At 42.9% G+C, this 21,746-nt stretch overlaps 1 protein-coding gene across 1 annotated transcript; it reads left to right on the forward strand.

The window, feature by feature from the left end:
* Positions 1-379: 379 nt before the first annotated feature.
* On the forward strand, positions 380-21,451 carry ca14 (carbonic anhydrase XIV; the record flags this gene model as incomplete). Its single annotated transcript, XM_084048443.1, has 13 exons — positions 380-418; positions 2,609-2,732; positions 6,629-6,808; positions 7,400-7,545; positions 8,439-8,534; positions 9,076-9,142; positions 10,205-10,362; positions 13,192-13,318; positions 15,861-15,884; positions 16,818-16,902; positions 17,504-17,551; positions 19,897-19,950; positions 21,259-21,451. The coding sequence occupies 13 exons, from the start codon at positions 380-382 to the stop codon at positions 21,449-21,451; spliced, it is 1,341 nt and encodes a 446-aa protein (XP_083904569.1).
* Positions 21,452-21,746: the final 295 nt, after the last annotated feature.

Below are 21,746 nucleotides of genomic sequence, written 5' to 3' on the forward strand. Positions count from 1 at the left end.
CAGGCGGATCAGCAGAGTCCATTGCTGGTGTGGTACTGTAGATGTTCTCCTATGATACCATCTCCCGGGTCACTGATGTAGCGGTGGATACGTGAGGGCCCTGCTGAACTCCCACTCCTGCCTTCAGGATGCTGTCAGCCATGCGTATGAGGCGCAGTTTACGGAGCTAGTTCAGGCCAGGCAACTCAGGGATTGGGCCATCCGACCAGGTGACTAGTCACATGCATTTTTCTCCTGGTCGGTGGGTTATAAGTATTGCTCTGCCTACCTGTTCATTCTAGTTGCGCTCTCCTGCTGGGCTGTCGTGCCGGCGCTGCTGCTGTGCTGTTGCTGAAATCCTGCGGATCTGCTGCTTTGCTTGCCTACGTATGCTGCTACCATGAATAGTCTCATCCCACCGCCTCCCCGGCATCCACCTGTAGGTTCTGTTTCTAGATCCCCGTGGGGGTCTTTATTCACTCCCTGTAAATGCTATTTGGCATGTAACATTTATTAAAACTAGACCATACCCGGTCGACGCATCCGTGGGGGGATATGCGCACATGATCTGGCAACCCGGGAGGCAGTAATAGCTGGGCAGCCCCGTAACCATGGCGACAGTGTTTGACACAAAAACGCTAATAAGAAGCTGAGATTTGGTGTAATTGAAAAACGGGCTTCACGGTTAAGTTCAGATGGTAATGGTCAATGGCTGTGTAGTCTCGCGTAGCCAGACCCCACAGAAAATGAAAAACAGCGACCTCTGCTTTTCTGATATTCTGTGGAGTCTGGCAGGAGTATAATGTTAGACTAGAGCGCAGGGAAACACCGGTTTCATGTCTGCCTATAGCGCATCACTTCCGGTTGGTGCGACCATGTTTTCATTCCCACTAACAATATTTCTACACGGAACACTAACACCACTTCTCCCAGAGAACATGGATGGTTTTGGTTATAAGCCCACTTGTTTCTATGATGAAAGAGTAATTTAAAATGTGAATATCTTTCCGTGGTTTTGTCCGCTCCGAGGACGCTATTGTTAAATTAGTTTCGGCTAGTTTCGAGGGGGGGAGGGTGGATCATGGTGGATGGACACGTGAATCCCGCCCACTACATTTGATTGGGTAAAGCGCGGCCCACTTCCTGATCTGAAGGCACGCCCACTTGTATCCAATGCGCACTGGTTAGGACGAACCGCTCCGACAGATTCCACCGCAGGTCGGAATCTGTTCTTGAGAGATTAATGGCTGTGTGCAAAATCAGAGCAATTGCTCCAGCCACTGAGGAGAACCGGGTAGCTTCACCTACTCACTCACCACTACAGACAGACTCACCCTTACTAGAATTATAGTATGATGTTATTCTTACAGGGAGTGAATGGATTCAGAGACCTGACGCCAAACTATGCTTCTTTATGCTTCCTATATCTATGCTCAAGCTTGCTTAATAAATATATATTCTAATCCAATCCAATTGTTGTCTGACTGAAATGTGTGTTATATTTTGTAGTGATATTGGTTCCTGTTTTCTTAGTTAGTCTTGCGTAGCCAGACTGTCAGACAACTATTCCACAATCTCCGATTGCTAGAGTCTGGAACTACACCTCCCGAAATCCGAACACAGTAGCTGGCATCTGTTCGTCATTTTCTTTCACGAAAATATATTTACATTTTATTTTTTAATTTCTATTTCTGCTAAACAGCCAGCTATATATCTCTTCTGTCCGGCAGGAACCAGCTAACTCCAAAATGTAAATTTTTCAGGAAATTTAAAAAACAAAACAAAAATGGAGTTTTGTTCATCATTGATAAGTACAGCTGAATGGACCTCCAAGCTCACAATGAGGTTGGAGGTCAAAAGGGGGATGAGTCTGGAGTCAGCAAAACCAGCTAACTCCACCCCTCTTTGCTGGAGTTTGCTGGTTCAGCAGAAAGTTTGAGGATCCAATGGAGTTAGCTGGTTTTGTCAGAAGAACTTTTTAATACTTTTCATTGGTTCAATATTTTTTTTTACCAACACACAGACGTAAAGGGTGTTCAATAGCACTGATTTATGGAAAAAAAATGCAAAAGCGGAAAAAGGGAGTTAGCTGGTTCCTGCCGGACAGCAACGCTTAGATGATTTATATTAGGATAAATTTGCGCGACTCTAAATAAACGGAAGTAGGGAGGAGGCTTCACATCCGCTTTATCTCTTGCTCATGATCAGAGCTTCCGTGTTCCAGACTGTATGACCGGAAGCATTTGAAAATTGTGGGAGGCAACAGTCTGGCCACGCAAGACGTGTTGTCTCACCAGTCTGTAATTTGCAAATGTTCTCCACCTGTGTCCTGTTGTGCCCCAGCCAATCCCTGTGTTGATTTGTCTTTGAGTTCACCTTTGTCTAGTTAGTCCTGTGTCTATTTAAACCTTCCTGTGTTTTATTATTGTTGGCCAGTTTATCACTTATTGTCATTCTGTGAGTATGTGTGTTCCAGATCTGTATCTACATGACATTAGTTTAGCGTTTCCCAGTACAGTTCAGTTTCCCAGTTTGCTTCCTTGTGTTTCCTGTCTTATTTCTTATTAAATACCCTTGAATTTAAACTGCTCTGTCTCACACCCTGACATTATGGCTCTGAAATGTGCAGACTACCGAGGGCCTCACAAGCAAGATCCAGGTGTTTGTCAACAATTGCCTGTGTTACATCCTCAAGCTATGGTGGCCCATCAAAACCTCAAATGAGGAGTTGTGGAGGATCACAAACCAGGACAGTATAGCTAGTGACTGATATTGTCCTTCTAATGAGATTGAGAGGGCCACATTTTTAAATATTTTTTTTCATTGATTTTATTTTATTTATATAATTTTCCAGTCATGTATTTGTCATCCCATAACCACTTAAACTCCTTACATTGTTATAGTGTATTTTCTGTTTTCGCAAAATTAAATATCTTTGCTGAAAATAGCCGATCTACAAGCTTACAGCTTTGTGTCCCGTTGTAGATCGTCTATTTCTGCTAAAGTTTTCACCAGAATAGGGATGCTGGTGCTCAGGTGGCGCAGTGGTAAAGCAGTTGCCCACTGCTACGGAGTCTGGGGGTTCAAATCCACCATGGTACATCCGGCTTTGTCGAGCGTCTATACGAACACAATAGGCTCCATGGACAGCAGCCATATTGGAAAGAAATTGGGCCGCTTCCTTACTTCCTTCACAGGTGTTACCAATGATACTAATGAATGCTCTGTCCCATTTAGTGTAGCACAGTGGTTCTCAAACTTTTCAATTCAAGGACCCCCATAACTCTGAGAGTGTACAAATGGAACCAAATGGACCCTTACTAATCTAGATCTGCTATTTTCAAACATTTTAGTACTTTTACGCTTGGTGCTTAAAGTACATTATGATGCCAATACTTTTATACTTTTACTCAAGTACATTTTTCATTCTGGACTTTTACTTGTAACAGAGTACGGTGCACAATGTCAGCACTGACTCTGTTTGACCAGAATGGAACAGAGCCTTAATTAGTATCATTGGTAACACCTGTGAAGGAAGTAAGAAGAGGCCCAATTTATTTCCAATATGGCTGCTGTGCATAGAGCCTATTGCCCTGTGTTCCGTTCGGGGGAGGGAAACAGGGCGTTGAGGGTGATAATTGTCACCGCACGTACTCCTACGGGCTGGGGCGGCACCTGTCAGCAGGGAGTGTTGGGCGGGAGGTGTAGTAGGACAAAGTCTCTACGTCCTCCAGGTGCGGGCTCCTCACTGCCAAGTGAAACAGTAGGATACAACAGCAGTGACAACACACAGAAATGCACGTGGGGAGGAAATAATTGGCATAACGACTAATTTGGTGAGAAAAAGGGGTAAAAAGTGACTAAAATAAAACAGTACAGATGCTGGGGTTTAAGTGGTTAAAGACTTTAAAAGCAACTTAAACCATGTAGGGCTCTATGTGTGGGTGCGTGCAGTGTTGTAAAGTAACTAAGTACATTTACGCAAGTGCTGTACTTTTTGTACAATTTGGAGGTACTTTTACTTTACTGGAGTATTTCCAATTGTATATACTTTTACTTTTACTCCACCACATCTCAGAGGCAAATATTGTACTTTTACTCCACTACAATTTTTTGAAAACTTAAGTTACTAGTTACTTTTCAGATATACATTATGATATTATTAAACATACATTAGCCACTTTAGCCCTATTTTATACCTACAGTAGGCTATTTGAAAATAGCCGATCTACAAGCTCACAACGCGTCGCATCGCGACGCGTTATGAGCTTTACTTTTGTGAGCAATACTTTTGTACTTTTACTCAAGTAAATGATTAATGCCGGACTTTTACTTGTAACAGAGTATTTCTAAATTGCAGTATTGATACTTTTACTAAAACATTTGAGTACTTTTTCCACCACTGCGTGTGCGTGTGTTTGTTTTGAGAGGACAGTACACAGCAACAGTAAGCATGCATGACTTAACACTGAGAGGGAGACAGAGGACAGAATGCTATGGTATGAAGGGGCTGTTTGCTTATGGATGACATAAAGTGAGGATCAAAGGATGACCTTGGTGTGAACCTGCTGTGACCTCAGAGGGTGTGCGTTCACACGGTGTGTGCGTGTGTGTGTGTGTGCGTGTGCGTGTGCGTGTGCGTGTGCGTGTGCGTGTGCGCGTGTGTGTGTGTGTGTGTGTGTGGTTGGGTGTTTGTGTGAAGCTGGCATTGTGAGGAAGAGGAGGAGGAGGAGGAGGAGGAGGAGGAGGAAAGCTTTGCTTCCGTCGGACGCTGATCACAACAGACTTAATTCTGGATGACTGAGAGCCAGTGGCCTGTGTGATTGGCTGATGTCACTGTGTTTCTCTCTCTCTCATTCTCTCTCTGTCTGTCTGTCTGACTCTTCCTCTGTATGTCTGCTTGTCTCTCTCTTTCTCGTTCTCTCTCTCTCTGTGTGTCTGTCTTTCTGTCGGTGCCAAAGTGTTTCATTGATGCATATGAGGTGATCTGATGTCTCTCTCCAACTACACAGTACATTCCTGTGTTCATTTATCTCTTAGGGTGTATAATACATGTAACCACATGGGACCCGTCAGGGTCCGTTTGGTTATAATGTGTACACCCTCAACTAAGCTGGCAGCATACTCAAAAACGATGTTGGAACTGTTTCCGGTTTGCCGACACAAGCAAAGTTATCTGAGGACAAGACTGTTTTATACTCGCTGCGGCTCCGCTCTGAGTTCTGAGTGTTAGACCTCGGCCACTGTATACTATACAGTGATGATCACAGATCTCCTGTTTGTTTACATCAACATCCAACGTGCTTTGACATAATGTCTTTCTGGAAAAAATGGAGATCCCGCACACTTACAGCAAGAAAGTATTTTATTGCGAGTACAATGTTTCGGACCTTCATCAAGTATCCCCATCATCATTGTCGCCGAGATTATGTTTTGCACCCTGTCCGTCCGTCCGTCCGTCTGTCTGTCCGTGTGTGTGTGTGCGCGTATGTCCGTCTGTGAACAGGCTTCAGCACCGGTCGCCCGATCGCAACGAAACTGTGCACATACACTTCCTGGATGCCAGCGCAGAACCTCTGCTACACATTTTTCCGATCGGCCTGTTATAGCGCCACCAGGAGGTCAATTATTGCAAAACACACATATATAGTACTCCTACAGATTTTGTCCAAACATCACGCAAATCGACAGTATCACTATAGTCATACAAAGCTGTCCATGGTACCTTGCTGGCAGATTGCTGAAATGAAACAATATAAATCACGAGCACGTTGAGTTTAGGTAGTCTATGTCTATAGTTTTGAATTGTCAAGAAGCATGTTGTACCTTGTACTCATTCACTCAATAAAAACATAAATAAAGTATAGGTAGCTCTCACATGATATCCTGGACCTCTAGGGAGTATGCGTGCAAAGTTTCACGCCGATCGGTGAAGGTAAAATAGGGAATCGGCCTGTTATAGCGCCACCATGAGGCTGATTTGAAAATGTTTGGGGGGCATTTCTTCTTCGACCTAGTGGGAATTTGCGTGCAAAATTTCACGACAATCGGACACTGCGTTCTTGATTTGAGGCATGTCTTTCAAAACGGACCAATCCTGCAAACTTTGGAAGCCAATGTTAGCCAATCAGGATGGAATATGAATAATCAGACAGCTCCGCCCTAATCACATGACTATAGAAATAATGTGTACCGATTTGTGTGATGTTTGGACAAAATCTGTAGGAGTAATAATAAAGAATTGTTGCAAAAATCGACCTCCTGGTGGCGCTATAACAGGCCGATCTGGAAAGGTTCTTCTCTGGCATCCTGGGAGTGTGCGTGCACAGTTTCGCTCGGTTCAATAGTGCCGGAGATGAGCTGTTCACAGACGGAAGGACGGACGGGCGGACGGGCGGACGGGCGGACGGGCGGACAGATGGACAGACGGATGGACAGACGGACGAACGTACAGGGGGCAAAACATGCTAGCAAAACATAGACTCGGCCATGCCTTCAGCCTGGCGGAGACAAATATCTAAATATTGTATCAAGCAATCTGTAAATCTTGAGGTGCACACAAAAGCCAGAGAAGACGTTAAGATGACCCAGGACCCGCTTCAAAGTCAAATACCCCTCTAACTAGAAACACTATCCCTGTTTCTCTAAGGCCTGATTGGACAGTCGGAATGGGCGGAGTATTTCCCCGGCTGCGGAGGCGTGTCCCAGTCTCCCATTGACGTGGTAACGGCCCAGACCAAACACGACCCCAGTTTGACCCCTGTGACCCCGCTGGGATACAGTCACCACGGCAACATGCCCTTTGAACTCTCCAACAACGGACACTCAGGTAACTACGGCAACCGACTCCACGCGGCCTCCTCACATCATAGGTATCCTAGCCAGAGCCCTGCACGGGTCCGATTTAGCAAATCCGTCACCCATGATTATCCCAAAATCCAATCCAGAACAGCCCCGCCCATCAAATAATGGACCTATGAGCTTGTAAATCTTAATTTGGTGTAGATGGAAAAAAGATCCAGAGCCAACTCAGATCCAGAGTATGGCGACAATAAATTAAAGAGCACCTTTGTATCACCATAATAAACAATAATAACAATTAGGGTCCCATCCCTTTAGACGGAATCATCATGACATCAGCAAAAAAAAATATACGGGTAGATGACGCCAGTAGCATCGCATTGGAGCAGTGTTATTCATTAACCAATTTTCGGGAAGAACAGGACATTTATGATGTTGATATTGTTATTGACAATTATGATGCTATGTTATTATAAATATACACAGGTTGACAAACTAGACATACTGTAGCTAATGTTCTGGACACTTTATTTTATGTTGTGAAAAAGTCCATAGACATTCTACCCGGATACACCCGTTTGTTTACAAACATTCTAATGTTTTTATCTGGTCTATTCAGTGGTCATATCGCTCCCAGACTGGATGGGACTGGGTGGCCTGCCCTGGCTCTTCACAGCCGTCCAGATGCACCTGCACTGGGGCAGCGGAGGACCCAGCCATGGAGGCAGTGAACACGCCATCGATGGACACAGCGCCGACGCAGAGGTACCGTGTGTGTGTGTGTGTGTGTGTGTGTGTGTGTGTGTGTGTGTGTGTGTGTGTGTGTGTGTGTGTGTGTGTGTGTGTGTGTGTGTGTATGTGTGTGTGTGTGTGCTCTTTTATGAGGACCAGATGACCACAAAAGGTTTGATAAAAGCATCCAATGAAACAACTTTAAATCTCTCTCTCTCTCTCTCTCTCTCTCACACGCACACGCACGCGCACGCACACGCACACGCACACGCACACGCACACGCACACACACACACACACACACACACACACACACACACACACACACACACACACACACACACACACACACACACACACACACGTGCACACAAACACATGTGCACGCACATACATGCATGCACCCATGCACACATGCACTCAATAGAAGTTGTGGTTCAGCACCCTGAACCCTGATGAAAAAAGAAAGACTGAAGGAAAAAAAGAGAGAGAGAGAGAGAGAGAGAGAGAGAGAGAGAGAGAGAGAGAGAGAGAGAGAGAGAGATGACAGAGGTGAGAGAGGAGAAGGTGAAGAGGAAGGCTCAACATTACACTTCCTCTCTCCATCTGTCACCTGACTGTATGCCAGCTATACAGAGTGACCTCTGACTCAGCTATTATTAACATTCTGACTGTATGCCAACCTCTGACTCAGCTATTATTAACATTCTGTTAACCACTTAAGCCCTATACTTTGTTGTGTGACAAAATAGCAGATCTACAAGCTTGCAACGAGCTCACCCAGGCTTCATTTGATTCACTACAACTCTGTCTGTCTGTCTGTCTGTCTGTCTGTCTGTCTGTCTGTCTGTCTGTCTGTCTGTCTGTCTGTCTGTCTGTCTGTCTGTCTGTCTGTCTGTCTGTCCGTCCGTCTGTCTGTCCGTCAGCTTCACGTGGTTCACTACAACTCGGATAAGTTCTCCAACATCTCAGAAGCCATGACCCAGACCCACGGCCTGGCTGTTCTGGGAGTTCTGATAGAGGTGAGACACACATGACCACTAATCCACTGACAATGAGTGATATAAATTAAGTGTTAAATAGCTCTAGATATATTCTGATCATCATCATCATTAATAAATATAATCATTGCTATAGATAGTGTTTGTTCAGTAACAGGGGGTCTCTCTGTCTCTCCAGCTCTTTAATAAACAGAAAATACATTTTCACGTCAGGATATCATATCATCCAATCAGGAGAGAGAACTTATACAGGATAAACAAGTACAGGGAGTCATGACACAAAGAAATGAGCAGACCAAATTGGAATTGGAGTTCAATACAATTTAAGCTAATAAATGATCTTTGTGTAGTTCTCTGATTGGATAAAACTGGTATCCCGACCTGAACATGTATTTTGTGTTTATTAAAGGGCTGGAGAGACGCAGAGACCCCTGTTATTGAACAAACACTCTATAGCAATGATTGCCAGAATACAGTATATAACAAAAACATAATTTTAAATGGGAATTTTACTGTGTATAGACCAGTGCGTTCGTGCCAAGTGTTCCATGTATGTTTTCAGACAGGAGAGGAGACCAACGAGGCCTTCAACAACATCTTCAACTACCTGGGACGCGTCCGACACGCAGGTAGGCTACTGATCACATACCGCATCCACAGCCCACACAGTCAAATCCTTTTGGTTCCATTATGTACCCTATTCAGAGTTAAATTAACACTGGGATTTTACAGTGGAAAGCAGTGGTTCCCCAGTTTGATATGCATTATACGGACTCCAATAACTCTGTGTACAAATGGAAAATGGAACCAAATGGACCTTTGTACACTCTCAAAATTACAGACCCAAAAGTCTCCATTTGGTTCCAAACTATCAACACTCTCAGAGTTACAGACCTCCATTTGGTTCCATTTGTACACTCTCAGAGTTACAGACCTCCATTTGGTTCCATTTGTACACTCTCAGAGTTTCAGACCCAAAAGTTTCCATTTGGTCCCTCATCATTTAGCTTGGGACTCCCTGGAACCCCGTCAAGGACCCCATAGGTACCGTATACAGTACCGTACCAGCCTGTGACATCAGTTCCCATCTCAAAAACACAAATAAATCATTAGAAATGCCATAAACAGTCTCTGGAATCTGTGTTTATTCCAGTTAAAGAAGCTAAAAGATATTAAAAAGTCTAAAATGAGCACAACATAATGAATAATTGGTTATTTATTTCCTGTTTCCATTTGAAACCGGTTAAACTGGGAGATAAGTGACCCTCCATAATGACCACCACATTTCACCGGCCACAAAGTTCTCTCCAACATTTTCAGGAGATACAAGTTCTCATGACCATTGCAATTTACAATTTAGGCATAAAAAAGCAGAGAAAGCATGAGCTCTGTGTGTGTGTGTGTGTGTGTGTGTGTGTGTGTGTGTGTGTGTGTGTGTGTGTGTGTGTGTGTGTGTGTGTGTGTGTGTGTGTGCGTGCGTGCGTGCGTGCGTGCGTGCGTGCGTGCGTGCGTGCGTGTGTTTGTGTGTGTGTGTCTTTCCTGCACTTTTTTGGCCTTAAACGCAGTAATATTTGTTGTATTTATGTTGCTTGCGGACATGCTCCAACCATTTGTCGATACTTGTACCTGTATGAAAATGAGTGACAAATAAAACCCTCTTGATTTCTTGATTCTAATCCCTGTGTGGTCAGGTCAGAAGGTGTCCATCCCAGCGTTTGATGTCCAGTCTCTGCTTCCTGCTGACCTGACTCGCTACTACAGGTACAACGGCTCTCTGACCACCCCACCCTGCCACCAGACCGTACTGTGGACCCTGCTCCACCACGCCGTTCGAATCTCACCCGCTCAGGTAGGGAGGCTATGTGTGTGTGTGTGTGTGTGTGTGTGTGTGTGTGTGTGTGTGTGTGTGTGTGTGTGTGTGTGTGTGTGTGTGTGTGTGTGTGTGTGAGAGAGAGATTTACAGTAAGCAAGGTAAACACGAGGTAATACATTAAATGTAGACAGTGTAGTGCCTCAGTAATCTAGGAGCATAGGTAAACCAATAACCTCAGTCTAAACAGTATAATATATATTTAAAAAAACAATCTGTACATTGAAACTATACAAACTATTGGATGCCTGGTGAACAAATGAATCTATCAGCTGTCTACATAACATGCATCTAAATTACATTTATTTTTAACCTTTGCATAAGACTGCATGGTCGTCAAGGCTAAGTGCTACGAGCTAATGGAGTTAGAAGAGGTGAGTCTTCAGATTACGGCGGAAACACATTCTCATTCCTAATTATATTGACGCTTGGGCAACTTCATATCACATCCCATATGGACGAGAGTAGGGATCATGATTTTTTATTCGCACCACTCATCGCAGCTAGGCACTCGCTCAACTAGCTTAGCTCCTCACTGGGCCCCACTCAACTTTCAACTTTCAACTCCCCTTCTCTCTCCACGCAATTCCTTCGTGTAATGGAGAGAAGAGAACACAATTTCTTGCCATCAGCCAGTTCCCTGTTCTTTTAACACACGCTTTAATATTATCTTTTATGTTTTTCTCACTTTTTTTTGTAGCTTGACGACAAGTGACAAGTGACAAGTGTTGGGCATCATTTTGTAACATCATGTAGCTGCTCCATTGAAAATGACTTATAGCCTGTCACTTTGTTGATGCTAGTGTGAACGCGGACGTAATTGACCCCTGCCACTCAGGCAACAGGACTCCCACAAGGGCGATATTAAGCTTCTAACCTTCGGCCTGCATGGGTTAATCTGCTTCACATACGGCAGTCGTACAAATCTGAAGATTTGTACGACTGGTGGATCAAAAAGAGGTGGTTGCCCAACTAGAGGAACTAAAGATTCCCACGAGAAGACGGAAGCATGTGAAATAATGAGTTGCTGACAGTCTGTACAGATTTTGAGTTACAGTATCTATAACTAATAATAATAATAATATTAGCATCACGCACAGCTAATATTCTTCTATTTCTGTCGATTGCGTATGAATAAAGATGTATTAAGTGACATCAATGATTTTGGTAGTGCAGGCCACAGTTTTCCATGTTTTAGTACCACTTAGAACCTCAAGGCCAGATACAGGTCATCTCAAATGTCTTGTTCCCCTGTGACTTCCTCCTGGGAAACCCCAGAGGCTCCCAGGCCCCATTGGGAATTGTAGTTCCTCCAGTTAAAGTTCAATTTAAATATCAGCAGGGCATAAAACTCAATTCATAGCTAAATATAGCTCATTTATACTTCGTTGTGTGACAGTGTCGCGCTAAGTAGTGAAAGTAGCCGATCTACAAGCTCACAAAGCGATGCAAATAATTATTTTTTAAATCTTGGCCTATAATGACATGAGGGAAGCCCGGTTGAAAGGGATTAAGTGTGTATTTTCTGGGTTTTATTAATATTTAACCACAATTTTAACGAGAGCTTGACTAAATAACAATATTGTTTTCCATTTCCTGAAAAGTAACAGCTTTGGACGTACTTGTACAAGGTTTTTTTTACACCCAACAGCAACGACGTGAGACACGTTAAGCTGACAACGTAAAGTTCATTAAAGGACGAAGGAGGCAGATGGAAAATCTATGTTACATCTATTAAAGTTTTATGGTAATTGGTAAACAGAAAGGGGACAAACGAGAACTCTGGTTAATTGTAGCCCTGTGGTCATAACAGAAACTGATGGGCTTTAAATTCAACTCAACAAGCAAAAACCGAAGAGAGGGTAGTTCATGATGCCCTGCATAAGTCTGTAGGATTGTCTTACATGAAGACAGACAGACAGACAGACAGACAATACATCAATCAATCAATCAATTACATATGGACAAGCTCACAACACATGTCGACATGTTGTTAGCTTGTAGATTGGCAATTATTTGGGGGGGAAACGCTGTCTTTTAACCCATTCAATCCGGGAACGCATCTGTGTCATTTTTGATTTTAGCTATAGTCATTAATTTATACTTTGGCTATTCAAAAACAGCAGATATACAAGCTCATTTCTGTGCCGCGCTATGAGCTTGTAGATCTGCTATTTTTTTTAAATCATGACAATTTGTGCAAATCTTTGAATATATATATTTTTTTAAAGCGAACATTTGTAACTCAAATCTTTGCTTCTGGGGGGTCCCTGGAACAAAACATTTTGAGATGGGGGTCCGCGACCAAATACATGTCATTTGGGGTGTCCTTGCCATGAAAAAGTTTGAGAACCACTGATATTAGCAACATACGGTTTTCAGAAAACGTAGGATTTAGAAGACATTTGTAGATGTGTTCCCGGATTGAATGGGTTAAAATGTTCTGAAAATGTACGTCCACCTATATTGACATGCCCCAAATAAGGCCGCCAGGTTGAAAGTGTGTGACCAAGCAGACACGCATATACACGCATGCATGCACACACACACACGCACGCACGCACGCACGCACGCACGCACGCACGCACGCACGCACGCACTCGGTAGTGCAGCGGTTCCCAAACATTTTAGCTCGAGACCCAAAAGACAAATTTCATGTCTCTCCCGGGACCCAAACTATTGAAAATAGCAGATCTGCTATTTTGACAATACTTCTTAAAGGTTATTTTTTATTATTTTTTTACGGAATGTCTTCGATATGAATTTATTTGTTTATGATCCATTTTTATGTGTTGTCTTCCGGTCCAGCTGCTGAGGTTGGAGACGGTGCTGTACTCCAGTAAGGCTGAGGACTCTGACAGGATGCTGCTGCAGGACAACTACCGGGCCACACAACCGCTCAACCACCGAGTCATCTACTCCTCTTTCACCCCAGGTTAGAAACCCCCAGGCACTGAAGAGCTCAGGAATGCAAATGATAATTCATTCATTCATTCATTCAATCTACTTATGTAAAAATGTCCTAGTTTTTATTTGGTGTCTATTTAGTTTTCGTTAAGTGAAACAAGGTAGTTGACAAACATTTTTTTGTCATAGTTTTAGTGGACGATATTAACACTGGTACTTGACAGAGTGGGATGAATGTTGGGTGGTTGAACACCATGCTGTTATTAATACTGACTACAATAGAAGGATGGATGAAACAGCTGCCAATTAGGACGAGAGAGAGAGAGAGAGAGAGAGAGAGAGAGAGAGAGAGAGAGAGAGAGAGAGAGGGTGAGAAAGTGGGTGTGAGAGAGAGGGTGAAAATAGAAGTGGGGCTTGCTAATGTGGTGTTAGCTGTTTGTTTATTGATTAGAAGAAGCAAACAGTGAAAGCATTGTTGTCATAAGACAAGAGGACGAGAGAGAGAAAGAGAGCAGAATGGAGAGATGGAGAGAGGAGAGGGAGACAAAGAGGAGAGAGTTTGTGTGAAGTGCTCATTGTAGTGAGGCATCTATCTATCTATCTATCTACAGTATCTATCTATCTATCTATCTATCTATCTATCTATCTATCTATCTATCTATCTATCTATCTATCTATCTATATATATATCTGTACAGTGCCTATAGTGAAAGTATTCTTCCACCTTATGTTCTGCTTTTTTTTGTTACCATCTTATGCTTTTTTTTAAAAAACATGTTTTGCTCACAATTCTACACACAATGCTGCATAATGACAAAATGAAAAAGCTTTTATTTTTATTTTTTTATGTTTGCAAATGTATTAAAAATACTAAACTAAACCAATACTTTGTTGAAGCACTTCCGGCAGCAATTAGAGCCTCAGTTCTTCTTGACTATGATGCTACAACTTGGCACACCTATTTTTGGGCAGTTTCTCCCATTCTTCTTTTCAGATCTTCTCAAGCTGCATCAGGTTGGATGGGGGGCGTCGGTGCACAGCCATTTTCACATCTCTCCAGGGACGTTCAATGGTGGTCCAAGTCTGGGCTCCAAGGACATTCACAGACTTGTCCTGAAGACACTCCTTTGTTATCTTGGCTGTGTGCTTAGGCTCCAAGTCCCGTGACCTCTGCTATCTTGGGCCCCATTTAGAGGTCAACAGTCTCTAGAGAAAACGGCAAAATAAAATATCAGATGTGCCTTCCGTTTAGACGGTAACGGCATTTTTGGGGGTTGAAAACTCATACGCCACGTATGCTATTACATTGGTGTGAACAAACAGCTGTGATAGGAAGTAGAACGGAAGTGGTCTTATGCATGAGTCTATCTGGCAGCGGGTCATACTGCCACCTAGCCACCTGGCATGCACACTACAGCATTTTCAATCACTGTTGCGTCTCCGCGTAAACGCAGAATAAAAAGTGAGAACGCACCGGCTGTTTGTCGTTTTCTGTTCAGATCGTTACCGTTAAAACGTGGTCTTAGCTGTGTGCTTAGGCTCCTTGTCCTGTTGGAAGGTGAACCCAGTCTGAGGTCCAGAGCGCTCGGGAGCAGGTTTTCATCATGGATCTCTCTGCACTTTGCTGCAAAACTTTTTCCCTCGATCCCGACTAGTCTCCCAGTTCCTGCTGCTGAAAAACATCCCCACAGCATGATGCTGCGACCACCATGCTTCCCTGTAGGGATGGTGTTGGCCAGGTGATGAGCGGTGCCCGGTTTTGTCCAGACATTACATTTCAGGCCAAATAGTTCTAGGTGCCTTTTGCCAAACTCCAAATGAGCTGTCATGTGCCTTTTACTGAGGATTGGCCACTCTACCATGAAAGCCTGATTGGTGGAGTGCTGCAGAGATCTGGAAGGTTCTCCCATCTCCACAGAGGAACACTGGAGCTCTGTCAGAGTGACGGGGACCTTTAGGTTCTTGGTCACCTCCCTGACCAAGACCCATCTCCCCCAATTGCTCAGTTTGGCCAGGTGACCAGCTCTAGGAAGAGTCCTGGTGGTTCCAAACTTCTTGCATTTACAAATGATGGAGACCACTGTGTTCGTTGGGACCTTCAATGAAGCAGAACGTTTTTTTGGTAACCTTCCCCAGATCTGTGCCTCGATACAAACCTGTCTCAGAGGTCTACAGACAATTCCTTTGACTTCATGGCTTGGTTTGTGCTCCGACATGCATTGTTAACTGTGGGACCTGATAGAGACGAGTGTGTGCCTTTCTAAATTATGTCAAATCAATTTAGTTTACCATAGGCAGACTCCAATGAAGTTATAGAAACATCTCAAGGATGACCAGTGGAAAGGATCTAGCTATCTAGCTATCTATCTAGTACTAATATACTGTATATACCTTAGTACATCTTTGAATTATACAAAAATAGGCAGAACACTTTTGTGTGTGTTGACAATATATTCATTGTCTATGTGGTACAGAATTACAAAATCTGCCTTTAATTCAATTCGAATTGAAATAAGTTGAACTTTAATTGTCATACTAATGTTTTATTCAATTCTTTGTGTCTGTTGCAGGATCATTGAAAGACTTGTCAGCCGGTAAGATGTCACCTACATTATATTTATCCATGTTAAAAGTCTCACTTCCCTCCCAGTAAAAGTATTGCTGCTATTAAAGTGATTCACTTGATGGTATATTTTTTGCTAACATGAAAATCAATGTTTTACTTTTTATACGCACACAATGTCACATGATGTTGATCACAACACTTCATAATGCAGATCCAGGTGCATGTACTGAGAGGATTCATTACCTAATTGATTAATCTCTTTTCAAGGCGCTGTAAGGGATTTTCTTCCCCGTTAACCCATTAACACCTGTGGCCAATTTTACAAATCCCTTCTAAATCAGTATAGTCTCACACTTTCAAGATTTTTTTTTTTTTTTGTCAAAATAGCAAACGCGAAAATCTAAAATGACACAGATGCTTTCCCGGTGTTAAGTGTTAAATACTGTGTTTGTTCAGTAACAGGGGTTTTCCTGTCTCTCCACCTCTTTAGCAAACAGAAATACATTTTCAGGTCAGGATATCAATTGCATCGATCATGCTTGGTACTGTACATGCAGGAAATTGAAAAAAATAACAAATTAGCAGACAAAATTGGAACTAGAACACAAAAATGTAGCTGATAAATGAAAAAGAAAGACAAGATTGAATTGATTGAATATTTTTATCGGCATAATTTAAATGTACAAAATAACCATTAAAAGCACCAAAATGGATAAAAAGAAAAAAAAAACAATATCACCTACAGCACCATAATATATGGTCAGTCAAAAATATATTACAGTAATCAACCATGTGCTCTAATACATATTACCAAATACAAATCATTTCCGCGGCACTAAAAGGTTTGGTCTGGTTTAGAAGGCATTTGTAGAATCGACCTCAGGCCTTAATGGGTTCAAATGTGCATCCCTGCTGGCTAAGAAGTGACAGTGACGGTTTTGTGATGCTTGCTTGTGTCCAGGTGAGGTGACGGCCATCGTGGTCGGGGTGATGTGCGGGTGTGTCGGGCTGGCTGTCATCGTCCGTTTTATCGTCAAAACCATACGGTAAGTCACCCCCTGCAGTGTCCTCCCTGTCCCTCTGCTTTTTTTGCCAATCTGTTTCTGGTTTGCCTTATAGTTTCACAATGATCAAAAAAGGGAATGTGGTCAAGGATAACAATGTTCTGTAGACAATAAAAAATAAAATGGTTATATCCACAGAACTTCTAAAAGGGTGTGGAATAAAAGTATCACTTATTCCTCCCTGAAATTATTATGAAATAACCATTTAAATAAGTTTGGCAGGTCCAAAATTGTTGTTTACCTCTGAAAGCTGACAGTCGCCATTGTCCACGTGCTTCTGGGTTTGTTTTGGGAAAGGTACTTTTTTTCCCCCTGAAGAAAAGCATTCAGCCGGCATGTTACAATGTTGCAAACTGCACAATTACTGCCTGTCAGGGGAAATAAGCAACCTCTTGAAACAGAGGTGTTGAGAGTGGCCTAAGATTGTCTATTGCACCTTTAATAAGATAAAATAATGAAATGATAATATAACACCCAGAAGGAGATGAGCTCCAATGGAAGGAATCACTCTGTAAAATCCTCTATGGTGTCAGACCTCATGATCCAACATGGCATCAGACCCTCTCCTCTCTCTTCTTGGCAGATTTTTCAAACATCTCCGCCACCGCAACGAAACAGTCGTGGTAAACAGGTGCACGGTCCCTTTATTGACAACAATTACAAGTAAAACCGACTAGCAGCTGTGCTGTGCTCACTGTAACATCTTTAACTAAGTTTGACTACTGCTTGTGTTTATCTGACAATGCTAATGTCCTTGTTATGAAACTTTCATTTCGAACTTTGTTTGTTTGAAGCTGCAACTCTGAACTTTTATATCCTACATAGAAGTTACGGTGGGGAAAAAACCTAAACAGTACTGTTTACGTGTTCAGCGTGAGTGCCGAAATGTCTACTGTTGAGCTATAATGGAAAGACAATTTGGGCTGGGGATATACGTATAAGGATATATTATAAAGATCAACGACCATCAACATTTCGGAAGTTTGTTTTGGTTTAAATTCCAAGACTAGACAGGACAATCTGGACGTTTATGGCACTGCTTCTCGATGTGGTGCCCGGGGACCCCCAGGGGTCCTTGAGGGGATTCCAGGAGGTCCCTAGCTAAATGATAGTTAAAAACCAAATGGACTCTTACGGCTCTGTAAGTCTGACAGATACAATTTTGTACACTGTCAGAGTTACATTAACCCTAAGGATTACAGTGTGGTCCCCAGAGATAATAAAAACAAATGGTATCAAATGGGAATCTGTGGCCTACTGCATATCACACTGGGGGTCCTTTGCAATAAAAAAAAAGTTTGAGGAACGCTGGTTTAAATTGTTCCTCTGCTGCAGTAGCCTACGTGACTATGCTGGGTCAGCCAGGCTCTGACCCAACAATAGCTGACAAAACAGTAGAAAAAGTTGCTCAAACCCTTACTAATCCTCCTTTGGTGCGTTGTGGGGAAACTTCAGCCTCTGAACCTCGGCTGCAGTAATCTGATTATTAGCTCAGTCTCAATCCGGTATAATTGCCACCTTACATAATTCACTTCCATTGCGAAAACGAGGGACGGGGTGCTGTTTTCCTTTGGTCATCCGACCAAGCGGAACCGCCGGAGGCCTAATTAGGGTTGAATTTTAATCCATGCCCCTGCGTCTGATAATCCCCCATGTGGTCATTAAACGCATAGTAACTTTGTAATGATAATAAGTAATAATTTCCCTCTATACCAGTATAGTCAACAGTCACTTGAGTAGTGTGGTGGTGTTTACCTGCAGAAACACACTGTCCTTTGTTTTTGGCTCCTCAAAAAAGTCCAACAAACAGTCGAAACACCAAACTACAGCGAGAGGGCAGTGTGTTTCTGCAGGTAAACACCACCACACTACCCCAGTGGCTGATAACTGCTGAGAAATGATTGGTCAAAAATGAATTTATTCTTTTGTTATGCTTGTTATTTCATGTTGGCTGGTGGGAATATGTTTTATCCTGCCTCTGGTCAGACTAAATTAAATACATGCTTTTCCTTTTGATATATGTTTGATATGTATCGTTGACAATATTAAAAATTAACAATTTAATTAAAAGAAAATGATGTTAACCCTGGCATCCCTATTTTGGGCAAAACATTGTCGAAATCTAGATTTTGTTGTTGTTGCTATTTTCAAAAATAGCAAAATTAGCAGATCTACTTGGCTATTTTCACTATTTGTCATATAACAAAGAGCATTTTTTTCTTTATTTTTTTTGTCTTTATTTTGACTCTAATCAATGCTGCCTGATTGTCACAGATCCTGGATCTGTCCACCTGCTTCTCTGATGATGTAAACTCATGCAAAAACTTTAAAATGTCTCTTAAAAAAATTAGGATCGCAGCAAGAGCATAAACAAATTCTAGTCATAAAACATACATGTCAGGCTAAATGGTGGCATTAAGATCCGTAGAGGTTCTATGAATGATGGATTACGATTGATAACTTCAATCTGACACCAGATCTGTGAAGTTTTAAAATCACGGTCAAAATGGCGTCTGTATTTTGGGCATGTCATTATAATTTAGGTGAATATGTCACCTAAATTATAATAATATTTCAAGAATATTCAGAACCCCAACCCCACTCCCCCCACCGGAAAACAACAAAAATAAAAATCTACAACAGATCTACAAGCTCACAATGCATCGCAATAAGCTTGAAGATCTGTTAAAGACATATTTAGAGAAATGGAGATAATGTTTTTAGTATTTCAAAGATTTTTAACATAATAAACCAATGATAAATCAATAAATTAACAAATTAATACGTGAATTAAAATTGATTCAACAATATTAGATTTTCAACCTTTTCTAAATGTTTCTATAACAGCATGCCCAAAATGGGAAGTTGGGAACACAAGGTTGAAAGTGGTTCAGTGGGTTATTGCATGAGTTGTTTCTTTGTGTGATTTTCAAATGATCTCTTCCTGTTTCCTGCTCTTCTGATGTCGCATGACAGCTCTTCCTCCAGCTGGGACGTCCTGCCCAGCAATCGGCCCGCCCCCATGCCAAGGTCACACCCTTCAAATCATGACATTTGACCCAGCCCCCAAACCCCACCCAAACCAATCCCGCTAACCATCACCTCAACCTCTGTCGCACCGTGACTCCCACTAATTAACCCAGGCACAATAGTTTGATTAAAGGTGGTGTAAGTGATATTTATGTGGTTAAAATAAGTGTCAAACAGTGCTATATTACTTATTCATTAACGATAATAATCATTGCTATAGACTGCTTGTTCAGTGACAGGGGTCTCATGGTTTTGATCTACCTCATTCTCTATCTGTACTCCAGGTAAGGAATGAGACCGTATGCCCCAAGTGAAAGGGTCTCACAAGGTGGCCCCGGGTGGCATAGCTGAATGGTTAGAGAGCCAAAGGTCCCTGGTTCGATTACAGGCCTCGGCAATGTGTCAAAGTGTCCCTGAGCAAGACACTTAACCCCTAACTGCTCCATGAGCGTTTCACACCAACGACTGCAAGCCACGCCTAGGATGAGTAAAAAGACACATTTCACGTGCAAATCTACAGTGACAAAACAAGTCACAAACCACAAGGAGTGGGGACCAGCATCCGTACTGTGGGGAAAGCTTTCGCAGAAAATAGCAGATCGGTAACTGCGACGCGTTGTAAGCTTGTCGATCGGCTATTTTCAGCCAAAGCTTTCCCCACAATAACAGAAAACAGAAAAGACACTAGTACAGAGCCCCGAGGGACTCCGGTTATCATTAAACCCCATACAACCGCCCTTCACTTGGAAAGGAGCCAGCTATGGCGGTTCGGGCATCTAGAATGGATACCTCCTGGGCGTCTCTTATAGGTCCTCAGCACACATCCCACTTATAGAGTTATATCAAAACTAGAGGACGGTTGCCCCCGCCCCCACCTATTCATTTAAATGAAGCTGCCATAGCTGAGTGCTGAGTGGTTAGTGAGCCCGCCTAGGGAGCCAGAGGCCCTGGTTGCCCCAGGTACGATTCCAGGCCAGGCCAGCAAATGTGTCGATGAAATGAAATGTGTCCCTGAGCAAGACTCTTAACCCCTAATTGCTCACAGGCCCTCATTGGAAACAAGACCGCAAGGACTTTCATGAACGGACCTGTTAAAGGAATTATCCTTATCCTTAGCGCAAGAAGCAACGGAAGCACACCTTACTGCCGCATTTTTGGTGCCCTACTTGGTGCCCAAATGCGGACGATTATTGCACCTAGCCAAGCGCGCTAGGGTTTTAAATGTGGAAGTCTTGCGATACCCGCTGTGACCACCAGGACACGGCAGCTTCAATAATCCTCTGCGGTCCTGGGGGCGTGGTCCCACAGGGAGGTGGCCACGCAAGAACTTCTTTTCCAGGTGTTTGGCGAAACACCAAGGAAAGAGGGTCTTCCAGGAGGCCACAGGGCAGATCAAGGAACAGATGGGGGAATCTACTGTATCTCCGCACTGGCCTTGGAATGCCTCGGGATAGAAGTAGCTAATCTGGCCCGGGAAAGGGAAATCTGGGATTCTCTGTAGGAGCTGTTATCTCCGTGACCCGACTTTGGATAAGCGGATGATGATGTTTAGATGGTTGGGCGGAGGGGTCTCTCCAGCTCTTTATCAAACAGGAGTTCAGGTCGGGATACCAATTTATCCAGTCAGGAGAGAGAGCAAACTCATAGGATAAACAAGTGAAATTGGAAGTGATGAAACACTAGAAAAGACAAAAACAACAAAGATACAGACCAGACCAAATTGGAATAGGAACACTATAACATTCAATCTAAAATTATCTTTGTGGGATTCTCTCTCCTGATTGGATAAAATTGGT

The sequence above is a fragment of the Gymnoscopelus microlampas genome (genome assembly GCF_963454915.1).
Source record: "Gymnoscopelus microlampas genome assembly, chromosome: 3".
Classification (NCBI taxonomy): domain Eukaryota; kingdom Metazoa; phylum Chordata; class Actinopteri; order Myctophiformes; family Myctophidae; genus Gymnoscopelus; species Gymnoscopelus microlampas.